Consider the following 17467-nt stretch of genomic DNA (forward strand, 5'->3'; position numbering starts at 1 on the left):
CTCGCTTCATCGTCAATTGGTCATCGTCAATTGGTTTTGGAGTTGAAACCTCAACTTCCTTCACAAACCACATTTGAAAGAGAAAATTTGATAGCATCCATTAAAGAGGATAAATCAACAAGATCAACAACCAGACAAACTTATTATATATACAGTGAACAGAGGCAATCCAATCATCTATACACCACCCTTAATTAATTAAATTAACAATAAGTAATTGCACTTTGGAAGATTACTGTTAAAAGTAATTGTCATATGAGTTTTCCTTGTAAAAGAATTTAACACGTGTTATGGGGAGCATCTTTGTTAGAGTAATGGGTTGCTCTCAAAAAAATTTGCAGGGCGGAGCTCGAACCCACCATGAAGTGTGGGCATAGCTGGGAAATCTTCTTGATATGGAATGTGATGAAATCCCACTGTGTACCATACTACTATATCCTTGTTTTCAATTGCTCTGTTCCTGCACGCCATGGAAAAAGTGTTCCCTCTTAAGTCAACTTTCATGCCAAATTAAACTATACAACATCACGGCAACTGAGCAATTAAATTCTCGGCAACTGATTTCTTATCAGTTGACATATTAACCTACTTATCTCGGCAATTGATATGTTAAATTCTTGTTTGAATGTGTAGTTTAAATTAACAATCTTACAACATAACATGATACCTCGTAAGAGAACATTATACTAAATTTATAGATCCCGTTTCTATTTGGTGAGTCCTATTAAAACTTTGATATCCAATTTCCCATGAAACTTCAGTTTCTTTACTTGCATTTCAAGAAACCCCAACCATTTTCAATGAAATGTTCAGCTATTTGTACAGAGAACAGAGTTGAGATATATAGACAATGTTGGCTACCTCTTGCTCATTATCTAAACGGAAAAAAAAAAACAGCAGCAGAAAGTTACCTCTTGCTCCAAACAGCTAAGCCATCATCTCCATGGCTCCTATCAGCATAGAACCCTCCGGCCCACTTCTCTGACTTATTATAGGCAGTCACCCAAACTTGATACTTAGTATAAGCAGCTCTAATCTGCGGGTAATCATCATCAGCCAGTAGAGAAGTGACCGGCTGTCCAGTTATCAGCCGGTAGCCCACCACATTCCCAAGCCTAGTCATCCTACTTGGGTTCACAATTAACAACTCAGCTGGCTCCAAGCCGAGCCTAATCCTAGCCTCGGCTTCGGTCTTGGCGGTTTCCTTAACCACCCTCCAGTAACTCTTTCTAGGAGACGTGGCGTTAACGGGGTTTGTTCTTGCCGTTTGCAAGTTGGACTTGACAAAGGAGTTGTCGTTACCGTCAACGTCAAGGTCTAAGAAGTAGGTGAGGAAGTGGTCGTGGTTAACGGCGACGGTGTTTTCTGACACTAAAGTTCCGTAAACGCTTTCCGTTATCTGGTCGTTATTTGTGTATGACGTGGCCTTCATCTCCAACACACCTGTTAATCCCACCTGGCAACAAAGTGGATAATCATAATTAGTTTCCTTTCTCAAATGAAGTAGGGGAACACAATCTACACTCTCTGTTAGCAATTAAAGTGATTGAGCTCAGGTTGATTCAATTTAGATATTAGTGATTATTTGATATGATATCGAAACTCTAATTTGCTGAGATTCTAACTCGAAATCAAAAAGTTTTTTTGGAGAGTACACATAAACACTTCCCATTAGATAAGTGATAGTGACTGAAGTGTCAAACTAACAAAAAATGAGCTTAATTATCTCAAACTTCCATGCATCAACAAAAGGAATCAAGAGAGAGAGAGAGAGAGGGGGGGAAAAAAAACCTTACCCCAACTTTAATGGTGCCACTTTGCTCAAATTCCCAATCAAGAACATAATCATAGTTACCAACAGTAGCCACCATTCTAACCACCAAAGTCTTCTCCTGCTGCCCACTTCTTATCTACAAAACCAGCCACTTCATGTTAACACTGCAGGTTTTTTTGTTGTTGTTGCTAGCACACAGATTAATTAGTATTAAAAAATCGAAACCTTAAACCTTAAACACTTCCTTACCAATTTTCCAGGAACGTTAATCTCAGTATGTCTCATTGCAACATCACCTGAGAACCTTTCAAAAATGCAAATGGCCCTTTGCACCTTTTGTGGCTTGCCATCAGCCCCAGCCATATACCCATCTACATATTTTGCATTTTCTGGGCAATCAATCAGTGGCTGCAGGCTATCAGCTGATCTCCCAAACCCAAACTCACCCAAGTCCATGAAAGTCTTAAAATACCACTCACTTGTGGGATCCATATATGGCACAAATGTCTCTGACACGTGACCTCTGTATAGCACACTCCTATACTTCTTCTTTCTGCTGTCAAATACAGAAGCTGTTGAGATCACAACTCCTGCTCTAGCATTGAACCCAACATGAAAAACCCAATTTGCCCATTTGACCTTGTGGCCTGAAATGGTGAACCCACTATTGGTTTTGTTGCAAGAAGCAGAATTGGAGTTGCCTTTTGGTGTTTGAAAATCAGTGCCCTCAGCTTTAGGCAAAGGGGCTCTTAGCCTATCAGTGTACATTGTAATCTGCATCAAATCAATGTCCACTAGCATGGTAATTCCCTCAATAGGCCTTGTGAAAACATTGACACTTCCTCCTCTGTAAAAGCATTGAACTTTTACAGCTCTCTTTGTTGTATGCTCCCCATACCAACCAATTGAAAAGGGTAAGCAGGAAACTTCAGATAGATTCAATCCCCTTGCTGAAATTGACCTCTTGAATTTGGGGTGACTGAGAGGCAGTTTACTTACTTGGAAGAGCTCAGTAAAGCTGAGAGGGGGGTAACCATGACCTGTGTAGACATGGTCTGATATGACTGAACCGGTAGCCAGGTCCACAATGAGCTCGTGGGTCTGACCACCGGCTCGAGCCACCACCTTAGCATGCCGGGGCGGGGTGGACCTCTTTTTTTCACTTGAAGATAGCCACTTGAGAACATCAGATTTCTCTGGCTCTTCAGTGTCAACAAAATGAAAGGTGAGGTTTGGAAGAGATCCAAGGTGAGACTTCTGAACTGTGAGCCTTATTTTGTTGATCTCAGTTGGGTTGAGAGTGTCTAGAGGGTGGGATGTGCTAGCTGAGAAGCAGCACTGTAGGATCAAACTAATGGCTATAAATAGAGCAGTCATGGATTTTTGCTAAGCAAATTCCTAAAGGAATCAATTTGGGTAGAGGTGGTTCTAGGTAGCTAACTGTTCTGTTTGGCATTATACAACAGAAAACAAGCAAAAATTTATAGAATCTCTGGTCGAAATTTGCATAATAATAAAGAGCGGCTGCCCTGACTTTAATGGGACAACTCACATTGTCTTGGACTTTAATTTTGCAGGCTCGCTCTTGCTTTGAGTCTTTGCCTTGCACTGAGAGCAAGCATATTTAATTGGCTTTGCTTTGCTTTTGAGTATTTGATAATGAAGTGAAGGGCACGATCATCATTTTACACACCTGTATTTGCAACTGCTTGCTCTTAAACAAGCCACATGTTACAAGATTCTTTTTTTTAGACGAAAATGTTACAAGATTCAATAATAATTATATGTCAACGACTAATAAAAGATTGAACCATAAATGCTACCAACTGTTTACTTCAATACTTGAAACCATATTCAATACATTCATAAATGTCTTTTCACTGACTCGGGATATTATAATAGTATGATCATGTAGTACATCTTGTACATGTATGATAATAATAAGTGGATATTTATTAATACTATTCTCTAAAAGGAAGAAAAATAAACCATGTCGTTCACCCATATTATAACTAGAGGTGGCAATTTCGGATACGACCCGATACACGACTCGAAACCCGCACGATAAAAAAACAGGTCAATTTCAAGTCAACCCGTTCTGACCCGTTTAATAAATGGGTGGGTTTCGGGTCAACCCACTAACCCACTATAATATCTGTCTAATCCGTTTATTAAACGGGTCGTGTCAACCCGTGTAATACACGCTAACCCAATAAAAAATGAAGAGAAATGGAGACTTTAGCACCACACAAGGGGTTTCAAACCCCTACCACCCTCATTTCTCTCAAACATCTTATCCACCATACTACAAATAACTTTGTGATTTTATGGTATGCCTTTTGATATTTATAATGTTTCTTTTTCTTTTGTGTTTTTCTTTCTTTTCCATCTCTCTTCTCCTCTTTTTTTTTTCTTCTTTCTTTTCCTTCTCTTTAGTTTTCTCTCATCTCTTTTTTTTTTCTTTCCTTCAATCTTCTCTCTCTCTCTCTCTCTCTCTCTCTCTCTCTCTCTCTCTCTCTCTCTATTTTTTTTTTCTTTCTTTTCCTTCTCTCTTCTCTCCTCTCTCTATCTTTTTTTTCTTTTTTTTCCTTATATTTTCTCTACTCTCTCTGTTTTTTTAATTAAAATTTTTTCAGTTGTGAGTTTCGTAATATGCATGTTATTATTTATGAACCCGTTACACGACTCCAAACCCGCACAATAAAAGACGATCCGAAACCGACACGACATGTTTATTAAATGGGTTGAGTTTGGGTGGGGTGAGCATTCTTGACACGTTTATTATCCCAACACGACACGAACCCGACACGACACGACCTATTACCAGCTCTAATTATAACATATATACAAAATGTACCATATAACTATACTACTATAATATTCTATAATTTCTCCAATGCATTGACATATACATTTAAATATGACTGCAAGGAGAGTTATTTAAGAGGATTGCTGGCCAAAAGAACCGGCAAGCAGTATGTCATGTGGGCCTGTGGTTGTTTTTAATTCCTGCCAACAAATATGCAGCAGGTGGAGCCCATAATGCCCAATGAGCTATATTTTGAGAATTCTTACAGCATAGCCCAAACTATACATGGATGCCTTCAATTCAATGGCCTACTTAAAAATTTCTCAGCCTCTCCCAATTTTTTTTTTGGGGATATTTTTCTTGCATTGAGAGCAAAAAGATTGATTGAGTTGTACTCAATAAGCTGGTGCATGATCATCAGCATGACATGTAGTCACTGACTCATTGGATCAAATTTAGGACTTTTCTTCAAAGGAGTGCCTAAGCTCCCCTTCATGCAGAAATTAGGAAATAGTACAAGGAGGTTAAAAAGAGTGAAAGTGAAATACTTGGATGTTTCATTTTCCTTCAAGCAGAATTTCTCCCTGGGACAATGTTGAAGGTGGACGCGCAATTTGACCTCTTCGCATATTGGGGCCGGACAGGATTGCTTTCAAAGAAATTGGCTGGCCGGAGCTCAAACTGGTTGGTAATTGTTGGCAATATGGGAAAATCTTCTTGGTAAGGCACATGGTGTACCACAACACAATGTCCTTGTTTTCTATGTCCCTATTCCTGCATCAATCACATTACTTAGAAACCATGGTCAATGGTAAAACTTAATCCATTGTTAAAAATAATGGTAAATGGTCTAGCTTTGGATGCAAAGGCTAATTAGTTAGTACCTGCTGCTCAAGGCGGCTATGGCTATGACTTTGGGAAAGGGACCAATGGGTTCATTTACTTTTCAATTGTTTCCCTAAGGATACTTCGTTCAGAAATACCCCACCGGTGTACATCTTCCTTAAATTATTTTATGACTTAGACATTAGAGAGCTATTGATCAACACCACACCCGTGTTCATTCAATTATTGTTTTTGTTTTGCAAGGAATCTTGGAAAAACATATTAAAGTAGAGCAATGATCTTCCATAAATCCACCCACGAGGAAAATTGCTACCACAATGCCAATAACACACCAACATTTTTTGAGGTTTTGAAATTATATTCTTGATTAGGATAGTTAGTTAGGGCAAAAAGGCGTTTCCTTTGACATTAAAATTCAAACTTTCCATTTGATTAACTATGGGTTTTATTTAAAAACAAATAAAACAAAACAAAACAATTATGAGATATCAAATTTGTCGTAATTTATAACTAACGATGTCTAATTCAGTGGAAAAAGACTTTGACTTTGCAGACTAGTGATTTTAGATGCGAACTCCCATAACACCGTAGTAGTATTTATGTGAAAACACCTCTCTCGTGTAATTTATTAGACTATCATTTATACAAAAAAAATAACTTCGTCGTAATTTAAAAAAATAATAATAATAATTTGAGGGATTGTCTCTGGGCTTGGGCTTGGGCTAAAAAGCAGAGCCCAAGATCGATAGCCGTTCCAGCCCATGTATTGTGGCGGTAGTTACTATCTGGATCCTTCTAGCGAGCACCGAAAGCAAATCCTGGAACCTACACTGCAGTTTTGGTGTAAGCTGTGGACTTTGATCACACGTGGCACAAATCGAATGGCTTTACAAAGTCAATGATCATCATACTATCGATCAATAATCATAAGAGCATGAAAACGACATTGAAAAGAAAAAAAAAAAATTTTGTAAATGGCGGCTTCAGAGCTTAAGGTGCGAGTGCTCACATTCTAAACTTTCCAGTAAATAAATTTTTTATTAAAAAAAAGAAAAAATAAAAAAAGGTGATTTTTTGGTCAAGGTAAAAAAGGTGATTGCTTGCCACCTTTCACTCTAGGAAGCTCTAGAAGTTGGGCACCGTTATATTAAGAAGATGCTCAACTCTCTCGTTCTTTCTAGACCGAAGCGGTCCTTCGTCGTCTTCTTGTGTTGTATCTTTTCTCCCCTGTTTGTGCTCTAAGCTCTCATTGTTGTTCTGCTCTCTCACTCAGCTGTAAGTTCCTCCTCATTTCCTTTACATAACGTTTTGCTTTTATTTTATGTATTTGTTTATTTATCCCTTAATGGGTAATGTTATGCTAGCTGCTTATGCATGGAGTAGAGCTTCAAAAATCTGTGTGTCTCGGCAAAATTATGAATGCATGCGCTGCTTTATTGCTTCAGTCATTACTATTTTCTGAGTTATTTTTTATTGGTACCCTAGAGCTAGTTCTTGCTTTCTGGAAATGCAAAGGGGTCGTGTCTCTGTTTTGGAGCGTTATCTTTTGTTCTGAGTTCAAGCTTTCTTGTCAAGCCCTTCTTCAGACATTTCTTTGCATTTTTCGAAGTTTTCAATTTTCTGACATAATTGTATTTTGTGAATCTCTGTCTTGATATTATATTTTCAATTTCAAGTCAAATATGTGGGGTTCTGGTCTCTTGTATTATTACCAACAAATATGCAATGGGCCAATGGCTAAAATACCAGATAGGTGTTTGTGTGAAGGCGTGAATGAACTATATTTTGCCAATTCTTTCTGTATGGTTTGAGGGTTTAGTGCTTTTTAAGGGAGTGGATTGAACATGGCCTTTGTTTTTTTAGAACAAGTACCAATAAGGAATTATCTTAACAAATCCTCAAATTGCAAAAGAGAATCATTTTCGTTGTGTCAGCTTGTAAGTAAACAATATGTAGAATACTAATTTAGGAAGACAGAGGGTGGTATCATACATGAAACCTTGGGATTCATAGGCGTTGCTTGGGATAACTAGTTCTTGGGCTGATTTGGCAGCACAATCTGGGGGAAGTGGAACTCGTATTGAGTTTTTGAAATGGTACGTACCAAACAAAATTTGTGTAACTCTGAAGGATATTAAGTTTCAGCCCCAATCCATATTTTGGAACAAAAAATGCTGCGTTGAGTCCCATTTGCTGTTTTTCTGTTTCACTGTAGTCTCTGTACACAATCTGTTGTATGGTGCTTCTGATGACGAGTACAAGAAATTCAGTATTTGGTTTTTTGTATACCACTTGGGCAAAGGGTCATGGCCCATATTATAATCGAGGAGATTTTTTTGTAAGTTCTAGTTACCTTCCTCTATTGCATGTATGTGGGTTCCATTGTTATGTGGTTGATCCCAAAAAGCACGTTGTGATAGGGAGGTCATATAACCAACACATACAAATGTTTCTCCTCTTTTAGGCAGACTTTTAAAATGAATGTTGTAACACTTTTGCCTACTCTTTCCTTTTTTTCTCTCTGAGTCTCCTCTTCTGCTCTCTTCTATTCTAATGATTTTGTGCACATCTTCATCCTTCTGCATCTTTTGTAATGCAGGAATGGCTGAGCCAGCGTACACCGTGGCATCCGATAGTGAAACTACTGGAGAGGAAAAATTGTCAGCCACTTTTTCTGAAACTGCAATTGGAATTGACATTGGCACTTCACAGTGCAGTGTTGCGGTCTGGAATGGTTCCCAGGTTGAGCTCCTTAAGAATACTAGAAACCAGAAGATGATGCGTTCATATGTCACATTCAAGGATGAGAACCCATCAGGGGGAGTAAGCAGTCAACTCGCGAATGAGCAGGACGTGTTATCCGGAGCTGCAATCTTCAACATGAAACGCTTAATTGGCAGAGTTGATACTGATCCAGTTGTCCACTCAAGCAAGAGCCTACCGTTTTTAGTACAAACATTGGGCATTGGGGTGCGCCCATTAATTGCAGCCTTGGTGAACAATGTGTGGAGGTCCACCACTCCTGAAGAAGTAGTGGCAATATTTTTGGTGGAACTCAAGGCAATGGCAGAAATCCGGTTGAAACGGCCCATAAAAAATGTTGTTCTGACCATTCCAGCTTCATTCAGCCGATTCCAGCTGACTCGTATTGAAAGAGCTTGTGCCATGGCTGGTCTTCATGTACTCAGACTGATGCCTGAACCAACTGCTGTTGCGTTGTTATATGCTCAACAGAATGCATCTCAGAACACAAATACTGGATCAGAGAAGATTGCTCTAATCTTCAATATGGGTGCTGGATACTGTGATGTAGCTGTAACTGCTACGGCTGGAGGAGTTTCTCAAATAAAAGCCTTAGCAGGATCTGCCATTGGAGGGGAAGACTTGCTTCAGAATATGATGCGTCATCTGTTGCCAGATTCCGAGAGTCTTTTAACTAGTTGTGGACTTGATGATATAAAATCTGTGGGCTTACTTCGAGTTGCAACCCAAGAGGCAATACACAGTCTCTCCTCCCAAACTAATGTTCAAGTTGATGTTGACTTGGGAAATGGAACAAAAATATGTAAAGTTGTGGATCGCGGGGAATTTGAGGAAGTTAACCAAGATGTGTTTGATAAGTGTGCGAGCCTCATAATCCAGTGCTTGCACGATGCAAAGGTTGATACTGAGGATGTGAGCGATGTAATAGTTGTTGGTGGATGTTCGTATATTCCAAAGATAAAAAGCCTTGTCATGAGCACATGCAAAAAGCAGGAGCTTTACAAAGGAATGAACCCATTGGAAGCTGCTGTCTCTGGAGCAGCACTAGAAGGAGCGGTGGCATCAGGTCTTAGTGATCCCTTTGGAAGTTTGGACTTGCTAACCATTCAAGCCACTCCTTTGGCCATTGGTATTCGAGCTGATGGAAACAACTTTGTGCCCATCATACCTAGAAGCACCACAATGCCAGCACAAAAAGATCTGATTTTCACAACCGCCCATGATAATCAAGCTGAAGCACTGATAATTGTGTATGAAGGAGAGGGGAAGAAGGTGGAAGAAAATCATTTGCTGGGCTATTTCAAGATCACGGGAATTCCGCTGGCCCCAAAAGGAGTTCCAGAAATAAGAGTAATACTGGACATTGATGCTTCAAGCGTGCTGCGAGTTTTGGCTGGGGTCTTGATGCCAGGATCTCATCAACCAGTAAATCCAGTCATGGGAGTGAGGATGCCGACAGTTGATGACGGTCACGGCTGGTGTGCTGAAGCCCTAAACAGAGTTTATGGTTCTACTCTAGACTTGGTAACAGTGCAGAGGAAGATATAGTCACCACTTAACGGGTATGCACAGAATCAAAGTATAGTACCAACAGTTGAAATGTAAGGATAAGACTCTGTTTGCATACTTTATAGCGTGTGGATTGGGTGTAATAAGCTGGTTCTGTTTCAATGGTGTATTGCATGTTAGCTGTGTTTTGAGTCTTGCTGCTTCTCTGTCTCTTATTGTCTAATTAATCTGCCTTGAATCAAAATCACAAAAATGAAGTTTATCATTGAAATAAAAATTGGTTGATCATCTATATGTTGCGTGTTCCATTTGAAAGACAAGTTTATAGCTCAAAAAATTTCAAAAGAAAATTCGATTTAGAAATTGCAGTGTGCTGTATGCAGAATATATAACTTGGAATTGTCCTGAGAACGAATATGATGACTGAATTAGTATTGAACAAAAAGAATATTCTGAAAAAGAAAAGAAAAAAACACACATATATAGTAGAACTCTCAGATTCTTGCGTGATAGAATAAACTCCAAACCCCAAAGGTGATGCTTAATTCACAAATTTCAAATATTTGCATCAAATTTGCACGGAAATGAGATTCAAAAGAAGTTGCAGAGCAAAATCAACTTGTAATAGTCCTGCAAAGCAAATTCGAGAGGAATAGCAAATGTTGTACTAAAGAACTTTAAAATTTCAGAAAAATTGTACAATGCGAAAGTTGCCATATGGATTGATTTCCACTGGATCTGGAATTGCTTGTCTTTACCTTTAGGATTGTTACAAGACCAGACTGTTAAGAAGATTAAGTAAGAAAAAAGAACCGTTTTCCCCCCTCAATATCCCACCCTTTCGTCCCGATTGGTCCCCCACCCCAATAGTATAGCCGCGCGGCTATACTTGGATTTTTTGACACGTGGCGAAGCAGGAGCTAGAAGCGAGGTGGTGGTCTTTTCCAAATTATAAATCGTATAGCCGCATGGCTATACTCAGTGTCCTTTTTAAATAAAAATAGTCTAGCCGTCCGGCTATACTTGGATTTTTTGACACGCAGAGTAGGCGCTAGAAGCCAGGTGGTGGTCTTTTTCAAATTGTAAATCGTATAGCCGACCGGCTATACTAAGTGTTGTTTTAAAATAAAAATAGTATGGCCGTTCGGCTATACTTGGATTTTTTGACACGTGGCGAAGCAGGCGCTAGAAGCCATTAAATTATAAATAGTATAGCCGCGCGGCTATACTTAGTGTTGTTTTAAAATAAAAAATAGTATAGCCGTTCGGCTATACTTGATTTTTTGACACATGGCGAAGCAGCACAGAAGCCATTTTAGTATAGCCGTTCGGTTACATTTGCGCCAGAAGCCAGCGGTGGTCTTTTTTTAATTATAAATAGTATAGCCGGGCGGCTATACTCAGTGTTGTTTTAAAATAAAAAATAGTATAGCCCGTCGGCTATACGTGGATTTTTTGACACGTGGCGAAGCAGCGCAGAAGCCATTTTAGTATAGCCGCGCGGCTATACTCAGTGTTGTTTTAAAATAAAAATAGTATAGCCGTTCGGTTATATTTGCACTTTTTGACACGGGGTGAAGCCGCGCTAGAATAGTATAGCCGCGCGGCTATACTTAATTTTTATTATAAAAATAGTATAGCCGCGCGGCTATACCCTTTACATAAAACTTGATTTTGGGCTGAAATTTATTGATTAGTACATCAAATAAATCTTCAAACGAGTGAAGACGAAATTTTGTGATGTTGCGTGACTGATCACGTAATGAAAGCACACAATTGAGAAACGTTATAATTCTTTCAGGTGAATTCAATTGTTGACGTGAAAACAAATCATTGCCATCAGTCCCGTTATTCAAGGGGGCCCAAATTTTTTTTATTATAATAAGTGTTATATTATATTATTATAAATTGATTTAATATTTTTTCATAATTTTTAGGAATAGGATATTGAGATGAATCTGAAATTTTGGAACAAAGGATCCATGACGAGAGTTTTAAAAGAAATTCTTTGATATTGGCTTGACTTACATTCTTGAAATTCTTTGACTCACTGGTATGGTATCCATAGTTGGACATTTGTTTCATTATTTAGGAATATGGAAGACATTGCTCAAAGTCTAAAAATATTTTCGAATAAATACTTTCTCAAAAAACCCAATGCTTAGTTGATAAAACAAGAAGTATACTAGTATTAGTGATTAATGTGTGTAGAGCACACTTTAGATTTTCGCCCTAGGCTTTTGAAAACTCAGGACCGGCCCTGTTCGCCATCGTCCAAGTCTAGATTGGGCAAACCTGTCCATAATAATTTGCTCCATCTTTTAGACAAAACAGTGGTCTACACTACACAGCATATAACGTTGGAAGGAACGAAAGTACGAGACAAAGAATCTCGTCTGGCAAACCACTAATTCTATCTTCATCAACTCCCTCAAGAAGGCGTTCTTGTCTGGAATCCATTGGTCCGCCCTTGTATACTTTTGTTTTGTTTTGTTGGATTTCATTGTACGGATAAAGAAAATTCAGTGTTACAAACTGCATATGACAACTCTGTCCGCATCCATCCCAAACATTCCCAAAAACAAATGAAAAAGACACAAGGTAAAACCGGCTTATTAATTTCACAAATCTTTGAAGTCCTTTGATTTAATGACAAGAGGATCATGGAGGTAAAACTGGCTTAGCCATCACTGTTTTTGTGCATATCTATCCAAAAGATTCACAAATACAAAGCGATGATCAAAGTCAGCAATAAGAAGAACAAAATCCAAACTCCATGCTCTAAAATTTTAGTCTTTTAACTCGGGCTGGGGTCTTAATGCCAAGGTCTCATCAACCAGTAGATCCAGTCATGGGAGTGAGAGGACGTCGACGGTTGAAGACGGTCACAGTTGGTGTGCTGAAGCCCTACCCACAACTTATGGTTCTACTCGAAATTTTTTGGGCAATAAACTTGTCTTTCAAATGAGAGACGCAGCATGTAGAAGATGGACCAAATTTTAGATCAATACTAAACTTTATTTTTGTGATTTTGGTATATTAATTAGACAACGAGAGGCAGAGAAGAAGACTCAAACACAACTAACATGCAATACACCACTAAAAACAGAACCAGCTTATTACACCCAATCCACACACTATTAAGTCTGCATACAGAGTGTCACGCTTACATTTCAACAGTTGATAGGTCTATAAAAAATAGAATACGCTTTCAAACTCAGAAAGAATAGAAAGAACTTCAAATTCAAAGATTGATGATGCTTTAACAATAACTTGGAGAGATCCTTGAACTCCTTTGATGTGAAACTGAGACCTGCATTGCATCTCATAGAACTTCAACATGACAACTCTCTGAACCACATTCAAACATTGAAATTTCCTTGTATATCTCCTCTTTCGGGCGGGGAGAAGTGACAACACCAGCAGCAGTGGCAAAATAAACAGTCATTTTATTCCTAATCAAACCGAACTTCAACAAATAACAAATACTTAGTCGCATACATCTCATCACGTTTTCCTTGGAACCTTTTCATGGAGATTATCCTAATGTGTGAAGACAAACAAGTAGGCACAAACGCCAATGGATGGAAGGGGTTGTTTTCTCTATTCAACATACGATGATCAAGGTCTAGGATAAGAGATTCTAGATTAGGTGATTGGTTCAGATACTCTATGAGCAATGTCTAGTAACAGGAATGAATGATTAGAATGGGCTAATAGCTGGAAATAATTGGAATGGGAGATATAGAAAAATTTAAATTATCATTGTTGAAGAAATAACTCTAGTCCCAATGGGCGAAAGTGGTATTTTGGTCTTCAACCCTGAAGTTGTATATTTAAAGAGTATAGCTGCGCGGCTATACTATTTAAATATATTCAAAACGAACACGAAGCTTGCACTCGCAGAGGACGGAGCTTGAACTCGCACTCACGCTTCTCTATCAACTCAAGCTTCGATTTTTTTTTTTCTTCGGTTTCGGCTGCTTCGTCCTCCTGGTTTGGCACCGAAAAAAGACCCAATCTGCCTTGGAGGCCTGCCTAGCCGCCTAGCCGCCTAGCTACTCGCCTAGGCCAATTTTTCAAACATTGCGGTTGACTGAAAGTCTGAAACCCTAAATTGAAAAAATTTAGCTGCAAATTTGAGATTGGGAAGCTGAAGCAGTGAAGAACAAGTCAGGTCCATAGAAGAAGAGATCATGAGACTCTTAATTCATCTAATTCCATTCCTCTCCATGCTTCCCGCCTTATTCTCTTCTCTCTTGGCTCTCTCCCAAACGACATGTTAACCTCACCACACCAACGACAACGATGACAATTCCTCCCCTCTGCCAACTCCGCATGTAACTTGATTAATCTTTACGCATTCAATATTCATCCATTGATGGTTCTTCTTGATTGGACTGCTTTTCATTCTTTGGATATTGCATTTCTGTTATAGATTTTGACATCTGATCATGCCCTCTTGTTTGCTGAGAGAAAGAAAGAGAGATTTGTCTCCTCCTCCTCTTGCATGGGAACACAAAACCAACCCACCAAAGAACAGATTTTTTTTTTTTTTTGAAATATTACACCACCTCAAGTGAAAAATCTAATTCATTTAAGCTTTTAAATTTGTTCTCGTATCAGCACTTGTTTGAGCAACAAGGTGAATTGTAACTGGACTCTACTAGGATGAGTGTAAAGCCCTTATTTATGCTTACGGTCTCCCACTAGGGCTAACAGTCAATCTATAGCTCAAACGCAGTTGTACTGTATGGCTATGAGTTCACAACAACAAAGTCCTATAATCAAATTCCTGTCAGATGAAAGTATTTATGCAAGACCAGAGGGAGTAATGTTCATTTAAACTTAAAAACATTCCCCAGGATCATGTACACAAATCTGTCATCTACATGGAACGCCATCAAGATATGAACTAATCAAGTTTCATATAAATCTGAATTGTGTAAAATATACTTGAAATTATAATGAAACATCCAGAGGTCCTCTTAAGACTATTTCTAGTCATTTCTTGAGTTTTGATAATCATGGTTCCTTAATAAATTAACCATACTAAATGATTATCAATAATATTTATCAAACAAACTGAAATACTTGATGTACATTTAAACCAAATTCAATCTTAAACGCAGAGATAAGAAAACCTGGACGAAGTCAAGTATGAATTGCTTCTCCCACTAGTCTGTTGAGTGAATGCTTGCCAAGATCCTCATCCTTTCAACATGGCTCTTAAAACATCTACTGGCACAGCTTTATTAAGTGGATATGCAACCATAGACTTTGTATCTTTGTAATCTATCTTGAGATGCCTCTCCTTGATCTTTTCTTTAACCATCAAGAAAATGCTTGGTACCTATAGATCTTTTATTGTTTCTTTAGAATAAAACTGCTCTTGTATTATTACAATAAAACTGCAACTGTTGCTTCCTTGACTCCTTTCAATAAAATGCCCCTTCATACAACAAGAATACATAACTAGAGGTCGACGTACTTCAAACTATCTGGACATCCTGCAAAAATCTTTAGTTCTCTTGTAAACCAGCATGTTGCTCTTCGCCTTTTACAGATACCTGAAACACTTTCTTTACTGCATTCCAATGAGCGTTTCCAACATTGGACCGGAATTTACTTAACACACTGATGACAAATGCCAAGTCTGGCCTATTACAAACTCGTGCATACATAAGACTCCCAAAAATTATCAAATAAGAAAATTCTTTCTGTAAGTATCATTCAGTGGTCAAGGGATAAAACTTTATGCATAAAGTGTGATGTTAGCAACTGTAATACCACTAATTATGTCCTACATTCACAAGAAACCTTTAAAGAAATTAACAAACCACATTAATTCCCATTTAAAAGCATGAAATTCTCTATTGTTTCAATGTTGAAACCCTGAAGAGAATCTTGAACCAATTCAGTTAGCCAAACATTCCGAATGGTTTCCAAAATTAAAGTTTCTTATTAAAATTTCTTTATCCTTCAAATCCTTTAAGCAAACCAGAAACAATCCTTATGGCATTAGAAGAATTGTAAGTTATATATATAAGATACCAAAAAAATAAGAAACCGAGCTCCCATATCATAGCCTTAATAGTAATATAACTTTTTCTTCTTTATCTTTTCTTTTACAAGCATAAAATCATGTCTGAAAGCTTAGTAACGATCACAACCTTAGAACATCCAAATTAACTTTAATTTTTAATACCTTCAAGTTCCTTTATGAAAACTAGACATACTTGTTCTATATGTTCATACAAAAAAATAATCTTAACCATATTAATACTGTTAAATATACCAAAACCAAAATACAACTGCAATTAACCTTAGGCTATGGCTTCACTTTGAATTTCTTAATTTGATGCATACTTTAAATTTCAACTAAATAGCTAGAAAACCAAAACAAAACAGTGGAAAACTGTTGTAAAATAAAACTTCACGAGCATGCGAAATGTGCTGTAATTAACCTTCTGGTGAGTAAAACTTTATGATCATACAGACTAGGGCAGTGGCTCAACTTGAAAAACTTTTGGTGAATGAAACTTAATGAGCTTGTAAAATATGGCAGTGAGTATGAAGTCCAAAAACTATACATCATTTCTCCCACTTGGACAAAACACTCACTACTTGGTTACTCTTGAACTGAATACACCAAAGCCTTATAACTTTAAAACATAATAGTTATTAATTAGTATACGTTGATAAGATAATATCATACGACTTTTAAGATGTACTGCTTTAAATAATTCACACAATTTCTTTATTAGTTTGACTAACCTCAAATTACTTAGAATCAAACTAGAGACATAAAGCTTCACATAACAGAAATTTAGAGTCTTTTTATGTCTATTTAATGGTCTAAAATGACCTACAAACTTAACTTTATAAAACCTGCCAGCACAAAACTTTTCCAGAACAAAGGTTACTTAAAAATTTGCCAAAATTAAAATCCATATTCAATAACCACGAAAATTTGCAGTCTATGAGAAGACACATATACGTTCATCATGCAAAAGCTACGGGTCATTTGAAAAGCTTCAGATGAGTCATTCATTAATCTTTACTCATAGTCCAGAATCTGTCAGGAAAATTTATGTGCATCTGTATCAACTTTATAAATCCACCAAAAATTCAATACTTAACAAATTTACATGAAATCAGTGTCTAAAGAAAACTTAGAAAGGTAATTTTATTATGAACTAATTCGACACAAGAGATATCCAAACAGACATCATATCTTGAGATTTCAAAACTGAAACTGAACCAAAATTATGAGAACTGACTTGTACCTTGAGTGCTTTTGAAATACTTATGTGTCCAAACTGTATGTACTCTATACCACTTGAAAACTAAACCAAATAAGTCAGTGTTCTTTAAACAAAAAACAATATGATATTCTTGAAACAAACTGCAGAGGATTTAAATGAATAGAGTTCTTAAAAACTGATGTTCTTTAACAAGGTTAAAGCTCAAGTTTCTTTTAGGCTATCATTTAAAACATCTTTATTCCCACAACTGTATGTATGCTATATTCTCACTTTTGAGGAGAATACAACCTGTTTATAAAAACTAGATCACAAGACTAAACCACAACATGTCTTATCTTGTGCCATTATGAATTGAACCATACTAGTCCTCATTTGAGAGGAAAACTTCATAATGCCATTTTGATCATTTAGCCTTGAATATCTAAGATGTTGTATTCAAAGAAGTGCTTTGGCAATTCAACCAATAAAAAATCTTTCTTTAAACATGATCACTGAAAC

General features: G+C 37.5%; 2 protein-coding genes across 2 annotated transcripts; one reads left to right on the forward strand and one right to left on the reverse strand.

Moving 5' to 3' along the window:
- LOC18791561 (primary amine oxidase 1) lies at positions 73–3289 on the reverse strand. Its single transcript, XM_007225061.2, has 4 exons — positions 2024–3289; positions 1797–1910; positions 912–1456; positions 73–460 (listed from the first exon to the last, which is right to left on the reverse strand). Exons 1-4 carry the CDS (start codon positions 3149–3151, stop codon positions 307–309), a joined length of 1941 nt encoding a protein of 646 aa, XP_007225123.1. The 5' UTR covers positions 3152–3289; the 3' UTR covers positions 73–306.
- LOC18791528 (heat shock 70 kDa protein 8) lies at positions 6533–9993 on the forward strand. The gene is made up of 2 exons (XM_007225585.2): positions 6533–6704; positions 8029–9993. The coding sequence occupies exon 2, from the start codon at positions 8031–8033 to the stop codon at positions 9738–9740; it is 1710 nt and encodes a 569-aa protein (XP_007225647.1). The 5' UTR covers positions 6533–6704; positions 8029–8030; the 3' UTR covers positions 9741–9993.

The sequence above is a fragment of the Prunus persica genome, chromosome G1, assembly GCF_000346465.2.
Source record: "Prunus persica cultivar Lovell chromosome G1, Prunus_persica_NCBIv2, whole genome shotgun sequence".
Taxonomy (NCBI): domain Eukaryota; kingdom Viridiplantae; phylum Streptophyta; class Magnoliopsida; order Rosales; family Rosaceae; genus Prunus; species Prunus persica.

Excerpts from the sequence above, each read along its gene's own strand:
- LOC18791561 (XM_007225061.2), bottom strand. The coding sequence starts at position 3,151 with ATGACTGCTCTATTTATAGCCATTAGTTTGATCCTACAGTGCTGCTTC. Across the intron at positions 1,457-1,796 it reads GTGGCACCATTAAAGTTGGG|GTGGGATTAACAGGTGTGTT; the intron begins GTAAGGTTTTTT and ends CTTTGTTGCCAG. Across the intron at positions 461-911 it reads TTAGCTGTTTGGAGCAAGAG|GAACAGAGCAATTGAAAACA; the intron begins GTAACTTTCTGC and ends CATGGCGTGCAG.
- LOC18791528 (XM_007225585.2), top strand. The coding sequence starts at position 8,031 with ATGGCTGAGCCAGCGTACACCGTGGCATCCGATAGTGAAACTACTGGA.